Below are 19,599 nucleotides of genomic sequence, written 5' to 3'. Positions count from 1 at the left end.
ATATCATGAATATATAACAAATATAATAAGCTCCTGTGTATTCATCACAATAGCTGGTAGCCAGTTTGTTTCATCTATGCTCCCCTTCATCTCTGCTTCCCCCCAACATTATTTTGTAGCAAATATTATTATTATTTCATTTGTAGATATTTCAGTGTATATCTCTAAAATATATGAGCTTTTTAAAAATTACTGTAATCCCATTATTAACAGCAAAAATTTTTTAACAATAATTTCTTTACATCATTAAATATCCAGTTATTACTCAAATTGCCAGTTCAGCAGTATTTTTAAAACAGCAAATCAGCAGTAGCATTTTTTAAAAATTGGGGTATTTCACTTTAAAAATCTAGATTTTTGTAGTTGAAAACTTGAAAGATCTATCAATACTAGGTGTCTTGTTTCTTTTTAGTAACAGCAGGACCTTGGTCAGAGTCCTTGCCTAACTGCCTTACTCACTGCTTTACTCTGAGGAGTCTTGGAAAAGATTTACGCAGGCATATATACCTTGATAGGATTTGCATTATGAAAAAATAAATAAAGGTGGGATCAGAATGCCTTTAGTCCAGGGGAAAGGAAGGGGAGGTTTGCCATAGTCAGAGGTAGAGAGGAAGATACGCTGAACTAAGGTCCTTTCAGGGAAGTAGGCAAGTTTAGAATTTTAAGAGTTAAAGAACCAAATTAATGATAGTATGTGGAAAGGGCATATTGAAGGTAAAACCCAAATATCAAATTTAGGTGGCCGGCAGAAAGTTCACGTGAGACAGGAAATTGAGAATGACCAGGTGGGGGCTTGGGAAGGAATAACAATGACTTGTTTGGCTGTTTTGACTGGCTGGTGGGGGTAATAAATACAGTCAGTTGTTTTTGGAGCCCTAACTGAAGAGGATTAGCTATAGCCAAGAGTAAAGGGTTTTGTAAATACAGCAATTCACTTGAATCCTTATACACATAAAGTTCGCGAATTCTCCAACTAAATTAAAGGGAGGAAAGAAAGAAAAGGAAAGCAAAGACTACTTTGTAGTTTTGAGGGCATTCAAAGGACTCTCTTTTTAATACAAGTAACAATTCCTTCCGTGTAATGGGTGGAGAATGCTAATGTGCTTCTGTCAGCTTGCCTGCAGGGTTTGTTAAAGTAAGCCAGTATGATCTTAATATATATTAATACACTGTCAGTTGTAAGAAAAATACCTACAAACAACATTGCAGGGTCTGGCATCTAGTAAGTGCTGGTAAGTGGTTGCTGGATTTGAATCTAAACCTTTTAAGACTTAAGCAGTAGTATCTGCTTCAGATTAGAGTTTTTCACCTGATATTTCCCTGCAGTGTCTTCACAATTAGGAAACTCAAATATTTGTAGAATAAGTGAATAATTCTGGTGATCTTAATTCTTTATTTAAAAGAATTACTTTTTTCTTAGTTTGCGATGGTATCAACATCCTACAGAAGAAGAATTAAGAATTCTTGCAGGAAAGCAGCAAAAAGGGAAAAGCAGGAAAGATAGGTAAGTTATACTGTCAAGCTTGTAAGGTGTCAAATATTTAATAGAATTTATGTAAATATATTTTGATACTTCGGTTAAAGGAACATTTACAGATTATGCTATAAACAGTTGGTAAATCTGAGATCAAAATCCATGATCTAAAATAATATTGAATCACCCTTTAAGAGCACCCAATGTGTATTAATCTAATATATAAGCAAAAAAGTGACTATTTTACTTAAGAATTGTTAGTGGGGGATTGAATAGGGGAGACCTGTAACCCCATGTCTTTACAACTCATTTAAAGATACCAGTTGGTCTGGGTTCTTTTCCAGATTTTGCTACCACTCAGATACTGGGCAAATTCATTTGCTTTTTACCTCTGTTTTCTCATTTTTTAAATAAAAGGGGTAGACAGTATTAACTTCTTAGGTCCCATTAGGCTCTTGAATATTATACTTAAAGTTTCTGAAGAAAACTGCCTGCTAATAAACCTCACTGAATAGACCACAGCAGCCTAATCTGTGAAGTAGAAGGACCAAACATAGTAGCTGTGAAAGATTCTTCCAGCTTTAAAATTTTGTATCCCTATTTATATTGAATTTTCAAGGAAAGTGCATGTTAGTTAGCCTCTCTAAATGGGCCTTAGTTTCCTTAGCTGGGGAGGACTTCTTAGGCTCTGATTCTGTGATTCTAATATATTATAAAATGTCAGTGACAACATATTGTCACCAAATTCCTCATGTATATCATAAAAATTCTATTAATGTGGGCTAATGGATTTATGGATGCTAAAAAAAATTCTTTGAAGATTAATGATTATTTGACATGAAATTGGAAGTTTGAAAAGGCTGTCTTTTCTGATCTTGCTACCATTTTCTTTTTCACTTATCATTACAAATATACCTTGAAGCTCATTGGAATATTAAGTGCAAATCCTCCTTCTCTGTATTCCAGTGGTTATGTTCTTTAATAAAGTATTTCTGCCTAATATTATAATTTTCAAAACACTTTTACACAGTCTTATTTAATCCACACAGTAACCCTAAATAGTCACTGTAATTTAATTTATGTTTTACTAATGAGGAAGCTGTTGATCAAAGAAATTAAATGAGTTGTTCAAGTTCACTTAACTATTAGGAGTCAGGATTTTAATCCAGGTCAGTTTTTAGTTTCTGTGTTTCTTTTTAACTATTCCACATTTGCCTTTTCACAGCTACCATAGTCAACATTTGTAAAACTTAGTTATGTAGTACAGTATTTATTCTATAAACATTTAAATTCTTATTATATGCCTTGTCAATAATTTTGTTATTTTTACAATAATTTTTATATGTTGAAAATGCTTTACGTTTACAGAAGCACTAACAACACTATTCTGTTTTAGTAGCAATAATTATTATTTGATTTATTGACGTGAATTAAAATTTTTACTGAGGTTTTCCCAGTTTATACTTAATCAAGAACAAATGCGAAATTGTTTCTTGTTATTATAATTATTGTTACTGAAAGCTTATTGCTTTTGATTTATGTTTGATTGTGTTTAAAAATTAAATTTGGAAATAATACACACGCACCTGAAGAATTCTGTTGTTTTCCTCCATCCATGATTCTTAGTAAAAGCAACTCTGAGCTAGCCTTTCATATTTCAGGATTTCTCATGCACATAAATCTTAATATATTTTTTCAGCTCTGACTTGTTTATACCTACGGGTCTGTTTATATGTATGTGTGTGTATACGTGTATAATTTCAAAGTGAAATGCATTTTGTCTTCATTTCCTTTTACTCTTGTGCCTAAGGAAAGAGATGTTAGGGCTGTCTTTAAATCTACAGAAGAGAGAGCAGAAAAAATGGGGTGCAGTGCTAAGCTAGCAATCAAGGTTTTGTTTCTGTCACTAGTTGAGGTAACTCTTTCATTGGTAATCTGTATATTCTCATAATAATTTACATCCATATTTTGTAGTTCCCCTTTTAAAAACTACTTTTGAGTGCCTTACGTCCTTTTTGATGAAATATTAGAAGTTCTTTTTCACTGTGAAATTTATAACCTCATTTGTAGTTAGTTTGATACAAACACTTGAATAACAGTGAGGGTAACTTGTTTTCTGTGTCACTTGTCTGATTTTTATAGGAAATATAATGGTCACATTGAAAGTAAGCCACTAACCATTCCAAAGGATATTGATCTCCATCTAGAAACAAAGTCAGTTACAGAAGTGGATACTTTAGGTAAGGGAAATCTGGGTAAAGTGTTCTGTAAATCTCAGTTTTATATTATGCTAGTGAAAGTACTTTATCTATTGTTGTTAGATTTTTTTGTTTGTTTTCCTAATCATTAAGTCCATTATATAGACTGAAATCTTTCTCAGAGCTTTAGAAGCTCAGAATGACTTCATCTGAATTGAATTTGTCTTTCTATCCACCTAACTTGTAGTAAGCCTTATTTTTCCCATTTTTTAGAAGAGGCTGTCTTACACAAGTTTGTTACACAGTTTTTGTTTATGTTGAGATTACAGTCAGTTTTCAGTATCTCAAATTCTATTCTAAATTGTCATCTATACCAGTTTATTTGTTTTATAGTGTTGCTTGCAGAAATGCATTTGTATGTTTGTATTAAACTACCAGTATTTACAACAGTTCAACTTTATGCTGCATTTAGTGGAAAGGAAAGTGGTTTTAGTATGATGAATTAGATTAGGAATTAGGAATAGAAAACTTTATTCAAGATTTATTTTTACCCATTGGATATCTCTGAATAAGTCATTCAATTTTTTTCCTGTATATCAGTGTTTATAATTGTATAATAACTGATGACTTTAAATTTAAAATGAAATTTATATGAAATTATCCAGATCCTAGAAGAGAAAGGCATCTAAGGTGATATTGTTTAGAACACTAGTTTTCAAACCTGGCTGAATGTCAGAATCACCTAAGCAGTTCTTTAAAAATAAAGATACCCCCATACCTACCCTTGGAGATTCAGTAAATCTAGACTGGCTTCTGGGAATTTGTATTTTTTAAAATGTTCCACGTGGTTCTGATTTTTTTTGACCAGGTTTGAGAACTAATGGTTTACATGATAAGTGAGGAATTAAAATAACACATTTAAAAAAGTAATTTTGGTAATGTTGTGTAATGTATCATTATGTAATTTGGTCCTTCTTGGGTTAAATGATACCACCTCAGAAAAACCTTAATAGATTCATTTAAGCATCTCATAAAGAATTATTTTGTGATACAAGGTGGCTTCAATACATTTGAAAGTCGATTCTACATTTACAAAGATTGTATGTATATATATATGGAAAGGGTGTCCTAGAAAATGTCAGTGAGGAACAATATAAATCAGTTGTCTGGTGTCATTCAGACTGTTGAGACTGGTTATGTCATCCTCTTTTTTCTTTTTAACTATTTTTCATGCAAAATTTAAAACATGTAAAAGCACTTGAACTTTCTGATTAGTTGTCCCATTTGTTTTATTAATCCTATATGTGTGCTTACTTGTACAAGAATACTTATACACGTTTCCTGATTTCTAAGACAATTTTTTGTTATTTTTACTAATTAATGTTTATTGAATAGTTATCAGCTAATTAACCTTAATAATAGTTTAAATTGAGTACTTATCAGATATTGTTATAAGTACTTTATTTGTATAAACTTGCCCTCACAGTTCTATGAGGTATGTAACTGTTATTGACTTTTTTTTTTTAGCTCATTAGTTAGAGGAGTTAAATAACTTGACCAGGGTTACACACTGAATGTGGTAGAGCCATTTAGTGAGAATTAGGCTATTTAAATAAACTTAAAAAATTGAAGTTAGGGGTAATGTGGTTTCAGCTTATTCAGTATTTTGTTTTACTTTTACAATTTTGAGAACTAACTGCAAATGGTACTAGTTAAACAACTGATCACATAACATTAAGATCATTGTAGTTAATCAGAATAACAGCGAGATTTTTATTTATATTTATGTAATCATCCATGATTGCATGCTCTGTGTCTGTGTTTAGGTAAAAGTAGAAGGTTTTCTGCCTGAACTTTAGGGACTCTCAGAAGGTTAGTGCAAACCACTGGGATTGATGAACTCTCAGTTTTTTTTGTATTCCAATATTCTATGAGAAGCATGTATATAATTACATTATTGAATACAGAAAGAAGAATATAATACTTGAGTTAAATGTATAGCCAAGAATATATAATTTGTTCTTTTGTTGAATGTATATATTATTGATATCTGAATAACTATCTTATAGTCTCTCAATTTGTATTAGCTCTCTATTACAAGAACCTCTTAAAGAATGTAAGAACATTTGAATGTCACTTGGCTGTTTGCTGTGAATGAGTTCCCTGAGGGAAGCCTGTGTGAGTGCGGGCAGGCATGGAGAATTAGAACATTTACTTTAACTTTTGTTAATAAAAACTGAAAACTTTTAGTTAAACAGATATTTGTCTGTCTGTTCCATCCATTTCTCTGCTATCCTTCCAGAAAGTTATTTAAAAAGCTCCACTGAGTGACTTTAGAGGGGAGGAGGGAGGTCTACAGAGTAGGAATTTGCAACCACTGTAGGGTAAATCTTTCAGAGTGATGTTCAGAAGCTATTAGGTGTAATACAGCAAAAAAGCTAAAGCAGTTAAAATAACTTGAGGGCAAATTAAGTGTTGTTAAATTAAGTTGAAGCAAACAAATAATTTACCCAATTATAAAAGGATTTGGAATTTTTGCTGTCACCTCATAGAAATGTAAGTTTGGTTAGTTTGTTTTGATATTTTAAATAAGTCTTATTTTGAGTGGTATTTTATTTTTAAAACATTTTTTCTGTAAATTCTGATTTCAAAATATCCTCAGGTGTTACATTTTACAACTAAAATTTTTCCAAAGCAATGTAGATCATTTTATTATGTGCCAGTGAGAATGTAGGAAATGCTATTTTAGTATGTGATATATTTCCACATTTTTAGGAGGCCTTCTACAAAATGATGTTGATATTTTAGACTGCTCCCTGGCAGAAGTAAACCAGCATATCTGAGAAGAAAAGGGGATGGAATTATACTTACTTTCAGACAATGCTAATTTTAATGTCAGTGAATAGTTTGTTGAAGTAGTATGGCTATATGGAAAATTGACAGGCATTTCATCAGCTTTTCTTGTAGGAGTAGAAGAGAGAATAAAACGTACATTTATTTAATTTATTATTTTAATCTGCAGTAACTCACAAAATTACTAATCCTCCGTTAGTATGGTTAATAAATGTGACATAATGTTCAACTCTCTTGCTTCACAGAAATGAATATAAATAAACCTGTAGTGTTCTACATCAAGTTGTATTCTAAAGCTAAAATATTATAGCTCAGATTCTTTTAAAAAAATCGTGATTTATAATTTCTGTAGAAGCTGAGTAGTTAAAAAATACCAACTCATTTTTCAATCATTTATTTTTAACAACAATTTAAATAATTTTTGGTAATCATTTCAGGTTTATTTTAATTATTTAATTTATGAGGTATTAAAATTTAGTTTTGGATGCCAACATTCTTGATCTATTTCCTGCATTTTTAGATTCTCGTATTTGCAAACCTTACATTGCAAATCATCAAACAGAATAAAATCTAACATGTTTGAAGTTAATTATAGATAAATCCTCCTAAGCTGTTTATGAAAGGTTAAGTAAAGCTTTCTTTCTTACACCTTTATTTTTCAGCATTGCATTACTTTCCAGAATATCAGTGGCTGGTGGATTTCACAGTGGCTGCTACAGTTGTGTATCTAGTAACTGAAGTCTACTACAATTTTATGAAGCCCACACAGGAAATGAATATCAGCTTAGTCTGGTGCCTGCTTGTTTTGTCTTTTGCAATGTATCCTTCAAAACATCATTAATATTAATTTATGAATTTGTTTTCCTTTTACAGCTAACACCATTAGATCTCGTCTGTGATTTAAAAAGGATTTTAGATCATTAGAGAATTTTTCTTTGTTGAAATTCTCTTTATTTAGTTGAAAAAAATTTTCAAAATAGAGGTAAATAGTTTCAAAAGTGAAATACAAGGAAAGATACCAGTTCCCTGCCTTCCCTTTCCTGTCTGACTCATGTCACAGAGGAGCCACTTTTACCTCTTTTAGGTATTTCTTTTGAGATTTCCTTCCATATGTTTAAATCTTACGTGATAATGGTATTTCCTTAATTTTAGGTATTATTGCATCTTTCTCCCCCTTCCTTTTCCTTTCCTTCTTTTCTTTCCAAATACTAAGGAGACAGCTTTTTACTTAAATCAGTAGTTGGTTTTAGTTACACCTATGAAAATATTATTGATAGTTAAGCATTGTAGTATCATTACCCTCCTTGAACAATTTTCTATTCTTCATGTATCGAAGCTAAACTCTCCTACAGAATTCTAAACCTCAGTAGTTCAGATACATCATTTCTTTCTTTTTTTTTAAATTGAGGTATAGTAGATCTACAGTATTCTATTAGTTTCAGATGTACAGCATTTTTTACAGGTTATACTCCATTCCTGTGCTATACAGTATATGCTTATTGCTTATCTATTTTATACATAGTAGTTTGTATTTCTTAACCCCATACCTGTAATTTGCTCCTCCTCCCTTCCTTCTCCCCTTTGGTAACCACTAGTTTTCTATATGTGTGAGTCTGTTTCTGTTTTACATAATACATTCATTGATTTTTGTTTTTGTTTTTTTTGGTCATGCTGCTCGACATGCAGGATCTTAGTTCCCCGACCAGGGATCGAACCCACACCCCCTGCAGTGGAAACTCGGAGTCCTAACCACTGGACCGCCAGGGAATTCCCTTTTTGTATTATTTTTTAGATTCCACATATACGTGATGTCATACAGTATTTGTCTTTCTCTGTCTAACTCATTTCACTAAGCATAATATTCTTTAGGTCCGTCCACAGTGCTGCAAATGTCAGAGTTTCATTCTTTTTTTGACCAAGTAATGCTCCATTTTGTGTGTGTGTATATGTATATGTATGTATATATGTATACTACCTCTTCTTTATCCATTTGTCTGTTGATAGGCATTTGGATTGCTTCCATATCTCGGCTACTGTAGATAGTGCTGCTATGAACAGTGGGATGTACTTATCTTTTTGAATTAGTGTCTTTGTTTTTTCTGGATGTATATCCAGGAGTGGAATTACTGGTTCATATGGTAGTTCTAGTTTTTTGAGGAACCTCCATACTGTTTTCCATAGTGACTGCCAGATAGCATCATTTCTATTCTGTTTTTCCATGGAAATATCCTCCTAGAGCCCTCAGTTCTCTCAGCTTCCTGTGTATCTGTTATCCTGGGATTTCCTTCACTATCTTCCCAAGAATTCCCTGTGCCCCTTTTTGGATAACATCATCTCCTCTTTGGTTTACTCTCTTGTTTTGGCAGAGTGCATTCTCCTATAGTGTCTTTAGAAAGTGTGGTATATTTTTTATTTTTGGAAATCTTGCATGCCTGAGTTATCTTTATTTTTTTTCCTATATTCAGTTTATATTTTGGCTCAGTACAAATTCTAAGAAAGAAATAGTTTTTCCTCAGAGTTTTGAAGGCTCTTGAGCAATTGGATGCCGTCTTGCTCTTGGCATATGCCTCCCCTCCCCCCCACTCACATTCACCCTCCAGAAGCTTTTTCTCTTTCACCGGAATCCTTACGGTATTCTGAAACTTCATCATTAATTGTGTTAAGTTCTAGGTTTAGCTTTTCAACTGGAAACTCATTTCCTTTAATACTGGGCAATATTTTTGTTATATTTAAAAAAATTTTTTATTGAAATTAAACATTCTCTCTTAAATTTCCACCTGTCTGGAGGCAACTTTTTCTAGCTCCTTTCTGTTTGATGTTTATATCCATATTTCCATATGCATACAAGGCCACTGCCTGATTTTAATTTTAGGCTTTAAATATTGTCATTTCACTCTGGAAATGAGGACTTAGAACATCTGCCTGGGTTGTCACCTACCATTGATCATTTCCCATTCACCTTATCTTCTGACTATAGTAATGTCATATTTTAAGGAAATATTCATTATTTATGTTATGATCATGTAAATGCTATTCACAGATAAATACTTGCCTTTTCATTTGCATTGTTTTCTTTGTACATATTGTTAATTCAACTGCAAGCTCAGTATGTTCAGAAGCATCAGGTGGTATGTCAGTTTCATCTTCCTGGAGAGAGTTCTTCGGGAGCCCTCAGATAGGCCCTGTTCTGGATTGGTTAAGTTTCCCAACTGATGCACAGCTATTCCCCTGGAAGCACCAGTTATTATCTTCTTAGGGATTCTCTTTACATGTCTCAGACTGGGACTCCTTTTCTTATATTCCATGTCTGCCTCTTACTTGGTTTACTTTCTCACTTTGGTGGAGCGTATCCTTCAGTATTATCTTCAGAAAGGTTGTGTGGGAAATGCATTTTTTGTGACTTCGCGCACCTGAAAATATTTTTACCCTGCCTGAAAATTAATCGATCCTTTGATTGAGAATGCAATTCCAGGTTTACATCATTCTCTTTATAGTTTTGAAGGCATTATTTTTCTGTCTTTGAAGTTCCATTCTTGCTCTTCAAGGATTCCAGTTGCCTTTCTGATTTTTCATATGTCCAACATTTTCCCCCTCTATGGAATCTTTACTGTTTTTTCTTTGACTGCCTGGTATGTTGAAATTTTATGAAGATACGCCTTCTGTTGAGGATCTGTTTTCATCCATTGTGCTGGGACTTCACCAATCTGGAAACTCATATTCTTGACTTCTAGAAATTTTTCTAGAATTATTTTATTTGTGATTTCCTTTTCTTCATTTTCTCTGTTTCTGAATGCTTATTGTTCAGATATTAGATTTCCTAGACTTGTTCTCTAAGGTGCTTATCTTCTGTCTCTCAAAAAATGTTTATATTTTTATATTTTAATTTTCTAGGAGTTTTTTCCAACCTTTCCAACCCTTTAATTGAATTTTTGTTTTTAATTTCTGCTATAATTTTTAATTTTCAAGTCTTCTTTTTCTTCCGTTTCTATCCCCCACCCCTCACGGGATCATACTTTTTTTTAAAAAAAAATTTATTTATTTATTTATTTTTGGTTGTGTTGGGTCTTCACTGCTGCGTGCGGGCTTTCTCTAGTTGCGGCGAGTAGGGGCTACTCTTTGTTGTGGTGCACAGACTTCTCATTGCAGTGGCTTCTCTTGTTGCGGAGCACAGACTCTAGGCGTGCGGGCTTCAGTAGTTGTGGCATGTGGGCTCAGTAGTTCTGGCTCACGGGCTCTAGAGTGCAGGCTCAGTAGTTGTGGCACATGGGCTTTGTTGCTCCGCGGCATGTGGGATGTTCCTGGACCAGGGCTTTAACCTGTGTCCCCTGCATTGGCAGGTGGATTCTTAACCACTGCACCATCAGGGAAGTCCCATACTTATTTTAAGATTACATTATCTTCTCATGTATATTTGAGATATTGATAGATTTTGTAAAAGTTTTCCTTCTACCAAGTATCTTTTTGCTCTGAGTTGATTCAGTTTCTTTGGTTTGGTCACTGTCTTTCATATTAAAGACTTAGAGAGATCCGGTGATCGATATTTGCCTGTTTATATTTAAGTGTGAGGCACTAAAAGGATGAATGGAAGCTCTGAGCATATGGTGAGGCAAGTTGTTGGATAATCTTGATAGGCCAGAGATCATCTTTTTTAACCTCTCCAAAGCATAAATCTCCAGTCTTCTTTTAGGAGGGGACAGTTTGAACTGGTTACTTTTTAAAAGTACTTCCTTCTAGTAAGTACTTAGTTTTACTATCCCTTTAGTAGGTACTTAGTTTTACTATCTCCTGTTCCAACACACATATTCGCACTTTCACCCCAATGTAGATAATTACTTGGTATCTGACCAGTTCTTTATCCTTTCTCAGAGTTCTGCAGGTTGCATTCTTGACTTTCTGATTGAGCTTCCTAATTCTCTTTAGTCATTTACCACTTATCTGCCTGCTTTTTGCTTCAGATTTTTACTGCTTTTTCTCTTCCTATTCACTGTATTTCTGTACTTAAAAACAAATTCCTTTACTGTCATTTTGGTGGGAATTAGGGAGAGGCAAATATTAAGTGGATATGCTCAATATGCTATTTCTATTCAGAAGTATTATAGTATCTCTTTGGTAAGATTCTCTGTTTTTTATCTTTGTTTTTAGGAACTCTGGTTAGTGAGATGTTGGATATCTTTGAATGATTCTTTAATTTTTATCTCCCCTTTCCATTTATTTTGCACTATTTTCTTGATTTTTCTCAGTTTTCTCTTTTAAGCCTTCTGTTGAATTTTTATGTCATTTTTTAAAAGACTTTTTCTTTTAAAAGTTCCATTTTCATAGCACTCTTGTATCATGGATGTGTAATATCTTTTTATTTTTAAGAATATTAATGGCTTTTAAGTTTAAATTTGCACCTTGCATTGTTTATTTTCTGAGTCTCCCTCCTCCCCCTTTTTTGTTTCAATCTCTACTGTATTAAAGATTGTTCTTGAATGTCTTGTGGTCTTTGAGTATCTGTTTATATTCAAGAAGGAGGGGTTAAAAACTGGAAGTTTTGTGCATGTGGCTGGAGCTTGTTGATTGGTAGACTTTTTAGTGGATGATTGAATAGAGACCTGGAAGTATTCTTCGGGAACCTCTAAATATCAGCGTCTGCTGGTTGTTGGGCCTATCGTTTTCTCCAGAGAAGAATTGTCCATTCTCCCATCTGTGGGATCTAACAGTGTTAAGAGAGCTGATTGGGGAAGAAGGCTCTGAGACTCAACATTCATTGTGCAGGCGTTAATTTAACTGCATGTCTGAGTCCTCCCCCTACCATTTGTTTTCAGCTCTTCATTGTCACCCTAAGTTTTACATAATACCCCCAAGCCCAATCTTCTCTGCTTTAATATCTTTAAAAATTAATTCTTCTGGGTTTTGCCAGAATTGGGGAAAAGCCATCATCAAATCTCTATAATTAGGCAAGACAGAAGATCTGGGAAGTCTAATCACACTAATACAGACATTCAGCCAATCATCTTGTTTTCATACATTTTGCAACCCTACCTTCAGAGGTACCTGCTGTCTGACTTTTGCAATTCCTGACTTTTGTTTGTATCATGTGTTATGAATTAATTGGCTTTCTTCTCACTGGGTTCCTCACCTTGTAGATCCAGCATAGTAGAGAAAACTGAAACCTAAATCAATTACTGCTTGTCCATCTATTTCATGTCTTCCAAAATTTGTTGAAAATTTTTTTCTACTGTCATCTCTTTTCCTATTCTTTGTTTTGAGGAGTTTTACTTTCCTTCCTGTGTAGTTTATTTAGTCAGATTTTGGGAGTAAGCAGAATTAATACATATCTTATATCTTTTATTTTCAACCAGAGACTGCTGAACAGTCTTTTAAAGCTGTTAGTGGGGCTTCCCTGGTGGCGCAGTGGTTGAGAGTCCGCCTGCCGATGCAGGGAACACGGGTTCGTGCCCCGGTCTGGGAAGATCCCACATGCCGCGGAGCGGCTGGGCCCGTGAGCCATGGCCGCTGAGCCTGCGCTTCCGGAGCCTGTGCTCCGCAACAGGAGAGGCCACAACAGTGAGAGGCCCGCGTACCACAAAAAAAAAAAAAAAAAAAAAAAAAAAAGCTGTTAGTGGATACCATTTAAAATACATGATATGATTTGACATTTGACACCACTGTGCTATCTCTCTACTGACTTTTTTGGATTGATTTAGGTATAATTTAGAGTAGAAGAGCCAGAACAAAGCCTTAAGAGTTGATGTCTTCACAAGGTTTATATTGTACTGGGTAGAAATACTGATCATGCGTGTCAGTTGAGAAATATCCCCAGATATTCAGTGTTGTACTTATTCAAGAGCAGATTAAAGAGCAGATTAAATTCAAGTATTTAAAATATTACTATTTAGTTCTATAGTATTAAATATATGAAAATATCAGTCAGAATAAAGACCATCCCTAGACATCATCATATGAAACACACTAAAAATATTTTAACTTGATAATTAGCACTAGCTGAATGTATGTCTTGCTACTTTTTTCATACTTTGAGTGTTTATGTTCTCTGAAATATTGTTTATTATGGAATATTCTCATTTTTGCTTCATTCTCTTCATGGTTTGTAGCTATGATATATTTGTGTAGAAACGTGTATCTTGATACCCAGTTTTATTTAATGTGATACAGCCCTTAATACCTACTTACCAGAGAAATTAGAAAAATGTACTTCTTAATAACTACTCAAATTATTGTTTATGTGAATAAATTTTTATCTTTCATTTCACTCAGTAATGCCTAATAATATGAGAGCAGAGGTCCCAAACAGTCTTCAGCACTGAACTGGCTCTGCTTAGTTTTAAGTAGCACACTCGTGAAAGGCACCAAACAATAGCATCCCTGCGGGAATCTAGTAGCTGGCTGTCTCTCCATCCCAGAGAAGACAGAAACTGGTGAAGGGCTTTATAATCCAAGCTATTTTCTGCCAACTTTGACCCTCCACAAAGGGGGTAGAGAAGAAGAAGGAAAGTAGAATTGTGTGTATGATTTTCTTTCGAACTTGTAGCATGTGAGAAAATGACCTGCTGCCTTCAGTGGCGTGCAGGAAACCAGAATTAAATGCCAGATATCCAGATGAACACCAAGGAAGAGTCTGTTAATAGCCTATCTTTTATCTTAGTTATAACATATCTGGTATGCCTTTCACACCCTATGAACAGTCTAGGTGCAGTGACCTCTGTCTGGCTTCTCTTTATTTTCTTATTGTATGTGCCTACTTATTAGTCAAACACATGTCTCCATTGATTACATAGGACAATGGCTCCACTTAATTCCAGAGTCACACATACATCAGTTGACTCAAATTCTCTGCAGTTGTTACTGATGAAATGTCCTTTGTTAAAGTGGTCCCCAAATTAGACACATATAACATAAATAATTGGTTCACTTCAAAGTGAGGAAGAAAATGGTTTTATTTTTGTGGTCATTTTCCCCATCAGTTTTATTTGACATTCTTGTGTCGGACAACAGTTATAATTTTTACATAATCTTGAAAGTTTTAAAAGCACAAGAATGATTTTTTAAAACATGTGACACTAAAATCTTGAACCCTGGAACCTAAAACTGACCCATCATCCCTTGTCATCAGCTCTGCTTTCTGCTTCAACTGAGTTGTACATGCATCTAAGCTATGACTCCTGCTTCCAGTCTTACTCCTAAACCCATAAAAATTCTCAGCTCTACTCCCTTGCCCATTTGTAATTCTAACCACCTATTTGTCCAAGTCTGTGTGTTCCGGTTCCACTTATGCCAAGTTACATGGTATGTAGAAGGTAAGGGGTAAAGAAAGCCTTATAATGAGGATGGAGAGGTTGTAGTAATTGTCTTTCCTGTATGATGGCCCATAACATCTTAGAGTCACTGGAGAAATGTCTACTGATTTCCTAATATGAAGCATGTAATTTTCATTTATGAATAAAGAAAAGTAAAAAGGTAAAAACGGTGCTTGCAAAAAATCCAGAGGTCCTTTGGTGGAAGTAAAACTTTTAAAAATTAAAATATTCTACAATTGATGGATTTCTTTTAAAAAAAGAACCTTTTCTTATGAATAAGCTGTATCGTAGAGTAATATTGAGTCAATTACGTGAATTTGAGTGAGAAGAAAGCTATTCTACAAAGAATGATAAAGCTTCTCAGTAGTCCTATTATATTTGCTTAAAGGACTGGATCATTAGTCACATTTCCACAGTGCTTGTATTTTACAATGTGGATGGTTTAAGGTACAAAACCCTATTATGTATGTTTTTAAGGCTATGTTTTAAAATTTTAATTTGTCTTGGTTGCCAGACATGCAAATTTTATACAAAGCAAAAAGTTGTGAATGGTTTAAATTGAAATAAATTCTTAGGTTTTCTGTGTTAAACATTCAGTTCTATATGTAGATTTGTAAATTAAAGGTCTACAAATTAAATGCTGTATTTGTTTGCTCTAAGAAATAGACAACTACAGCAAAGTAGTACAACTTAGTCACCTCTTCTGAATTCCTTAAACGATTCTAAATTACTGTATTCTTTACAAAAATGTTCTGCTTTAGATTAATAAGAAAAATGAAACACTAAACCCTGAAGTGAACTGCATAAGATATCATGTTTCCTAGTGAGAAGGGAACAGAGTCAAAGCTATTGAATTTGAGCCAAGGTACTTTTTTTGTCTTGGAAATTTGTACATAGCGTGTTGTGTCAAAACTTGATTCTTTAACAAACTTTTGGAGATCTTCTGTGACATTAGTGCTGTCAGATTATTCACCTTTCAGGTCAGAAACCTAGCGTTACATAGAGAACTTACATGGGAGATAGGACTTTTTCTGTTTGTTAATATATAGTTAAGTATGACTTTTTTTTTTTAGCTAGGAAATGATAATTTTCCTTCTGAATCTAAAAATGTAAGTGTAAGTTTGATCGTTTTGCTCTATTTTAATCAGAAGATTAATTGTTTTTTGTTTGTTTGCTTTTATTTTTTAATAAAGCCTTTGTTTTTATGCTTTCAAAAATCTTTGGCCATCATTTCTTTCCATAATTTGGTTAGGTTGAGGCTGGCTGTAAGCTGTTTTGTGGGATGGATTTTAAAGTTGCATAGTAGTTTTTGGCTTATATCTGGGAGAATTTTAACTAAAATAAAGTAATCGAACCTTCACCTCCAAGAAAACATGAAAAAATGTTTTAGTTAAAAATTACCCAAATTTTGTTTTGTTTTTTTAACATTTGAAGACAGGATCAGATTATTTTGACAAGGATTTTATTTGGTAACTCATAAGAATTACTTTATTGTTAGTTTTTAATGTCCATTCTGTAGCAGATTTTTGGTATAGTTTCTAGGTTTCTCTTCAGCAAAGTTTAAGAATGCAAAGTTTAATGTTTTGAGTATTTCATTTGCCTTTTCTTATGGAAAACTAGATGTGTTAGGTTTAATCATTTGAATAGGAAAAAAGTTAGGGTTTTATTTTTTTTGTTAGTGGTCACAAAAACAATATAATTTTTCACATATTAGAAAACTTGCAGTTTACATGGAAATTGCTTAGTTGAGTGGAAACGTGATCTATTTTAAAAAGGTAATTATACATTTTGTGAAAAAATTTTGAAAAACGTCTGTGAATCCTCTGTTTATTCCTTAGGTTACTATACACTAGATATGTATATTGGCAAAAAAATTGGGAACATTTCTTATCAGAATACGATTTCTTTGTATTTCTTTCCTTCTCAAAAGAGTATTTATAATATATCTTTGAATAATTTCAAGATGTTACAGTGTAGAAGACATTTTCTTAATATGAAAATTGGGTCTTTAAAGCAATATAAGTATAAATTATGTTAAAACATCGTAGTGCTTTGACACGTATATGTTATTAAAGTTGTTATCCTAGTTGAGGGAAACTTGCCATTTTTAGAACTAAAAATTAAGCCTGTTCACTATTTCAAAGCTCTTATCTCCAGCTCAAAGATAAATATATTTAAAATACTTCCTACCATGTAAATCTTCCTACCTGTCCTTGATTTTTCTTTTCTGTTGTAATTTTTGTATCTATAAATTTTGGGCTAATTCCAGTTGTGAAATACATTGACATTAAATTAGAACATTAAAAATGTCAGCCACATGGCAGAAAAAAATATATTCCCTCCCTAACATTCTCTTTATTTCAGGGGTTGAGATTTTATAATATAAAGCAAAATAAGCTAGCACCAAAGTAGGTGGCCCGTTTAGCTAGGACTGAGGGGTTAATTAACAAGGGGGAAAATTATTAACGGAAAAGAAAATGACTATTTGCGTCAATGGTTTTGCATTTATAGTTTTGAATATTTACTAATATATTCTTTATGAAAGTCTAATGTACAGGATGATCTATGAAAGTAATAATAGCAAGATAAAGGAGGAGAAGCATTTACTCAAGTGAAGGTACTTGGCCATTATTTCCATTGTCATAAGTAAATAAATGTTATATTTTTACCTAGTACGTGTTTTTTGTTATACATGTACTGATAGAAGCCTAATTTTGGTATTATAATGTTATTTACATTATTGAGTTGTATTTGTGTACAAAAGGGTTAAAAATAACTATATCTAATTTGCTTGTAAATTGTGGACAATTAGTGAAGAAAGATCAGATCAAAGGAAATAGCTCTTAGAGAAATTTTATTTTGAAAGCCATTTCTATAGTATTTCATGTGTAGTTTATTATTTATTTTTCTATATGAATAACTTATTGTTAATAAGCATACTCATGGGATTAGAGAATAAAAGGATGTTTCTTCCTTATTTAGAAACAATCTGTTATATAAGTATTCGAGAAATTTGATAAGTATCTCAACCAGAAACTTTGTTAATCTCTTAGCTAGTACAGAAAGTCTCTATAAGTGATCTCAAAAGAAAGTTACCACAGTTGTTAGTGAGGAACTAAATGTGGTACCATAATGTAGTTATTTCTCCTGTCTCTTTAAAAAAAAAAAAGCCAGATTTATATTCTGATATGTCTAATGCTAACAAAAGTCTGCTTTTTAGGAGATTTTTGTTTAGTCTACTACCATGTACTACTGTTTGGGTCTGTTATGTATTAATTGAATAAAATACACATTGCTCTAAAAATTTGGTAGGATAAGCAGTTGAGTTTTGAATTGAAACATAATGAAGCATCTACAAAATAAAATCCGAGAATAGACTTCAGTTGGTTCAGCAAATCTTTGTGTAACTCTTGGCCAGTTTCTTCTTGACCAGGAATGAACTGTTAAGGGTTGTTGCTGGAAAATACTCAGATTTTTTTCTTATTTTGTAGGGAATGTATAGCTGTTAGAAAAGCTGCCTATTTACTTCTCTATAAAATAGATCAAATACTTGTTGTGTTCTGTCCTGGGTGTATGTATGTCACATCTTTGCCAGTGAAAGACTTAGACTGTATTGAAATCTTAAGGTTTTTATGATCATAGTGTTTAACAAGCATGGGAAACTTTTCTAACAGTTGGTTAATGTTAATCATCATTAACATTTTACTATTTTAATTCATAGGACGTGGAAATAATCTCAGTGCATATGTGTTTTACACTGTGAATTTGTGTGTAGTTTAGGTTCTGTTAAACTCTAGGACATAATGTACTTTCTTCCAGAGTGGGGGTACATTGTAGATCAAGATTTTATTAAAATCTAGATTGAATCTTCCAAAATGTTAACTTTTATTAAATACTATATATACATTGTTTATAGAGACAAAAAGTTCTAAAAGTGTTGTATTAAAAACCAAGAGTCCCTTACCTTCTTGCCACTTCTTCTGGTCCTGTTTTAGCTGTTTATTCAGGCTTTAAAATTTTTTTCATATTTCTACATATAATGCTTATACTACTGACACTTAATTCATCACTTGTAATAGTTGAGGATTTTTCTTAAACTGTCATCCTCTGTGTTTTCTCTTTTTTATGTTCTTAATATAGTTACTTTACAATTTTTGCTGAAATCAGCTCAGTGATTTTTAAAAATTTATTTATTTTATTTATTTATCTTGGCTGCATTGGGTCTTCGTTGCTGCTTCTTTCTCTAGTTGCGGCAAGTGGGGGCTACTCTGTTGCGGTGCACGGGCTTCTCATTGCGGTGGCTTCTCTTATTGCGGAGCACGGGCTCTAGGTGCTCGGGCTTCAGTAATTGTGGCGCACAGGCTCTAGAGCGCAGGCTCTAGAGCACAGGCTCAGTAGTTGTGGCGCACGGGCTTAGTTGCTCCGCGCCATGTGGGATCTTCCCGGGCCAGGGCTCGAACCCGTGTCCCCTGCATTGGCAGGCAGATTCTTAACCACTGCGCCACCAGGGAAGCCCTCTGATTATTATACCTATATAAATATTGTTCATATGTGAGCATTATAAGGTATTATATCTTCTTTTGCAGTTTTTTTCATTAATTAATTTTTTTAAATTTACTTACTTTTCTGTGTGTTTATTATTAATTCCACTAGCTTTTCAATATAGTTATTTCACAACGTCACTTATAATTTGTATTAGTTCCTCTTCCGTCCCACCCCCCACCCCCATAGAGAAACCCTTCCCAAAGACCTCTGTTCTCTGGCTTTTATCTGA

General features: G+C 33.4%; 1 protein-coding gene across 1 annotated transcript in view; it reads left to right on the top strand.

The window, feature by feature from the left end:
- TMEM161B (transmembrane protein 161B) overlaps positions 1-19,599 on the top strand; it is a 69,064-nt gene that overhangs the window by 30,844 nt on the left and 18,621 nt on the right. The window contains exons 3-5 of the mRNA XM_082651349.1: positions 1,421-1,504; positions 3,617-3,714; positions 7,188-7,344. Coding sequence (XP_082507475.1) covers positions 1,421-1,504; positions 3,617-3,714; positions 7,188-7,344 — 339 coding nt within the window. The remainder of the gene's footprint in view (positions 1-1,420; positions 1,505-3,616; positions 3,715-7,187; positions 7,345-19,599) is intronic.

This window comes from Grampus griseus (genome assembly GCF_964374135.1).
Source record: "Grampus griseus genome assembly, chromosome: 3".
Lineage (NCBI taxonomy): Eukaryota > Metazoa > Chordata > Mammalia > Artiodactyla > Delphinidae > Grampus > Grampus griseus.
This window is presented reverse-complemented; position numbering and strand designations above follow the sequence as displayed.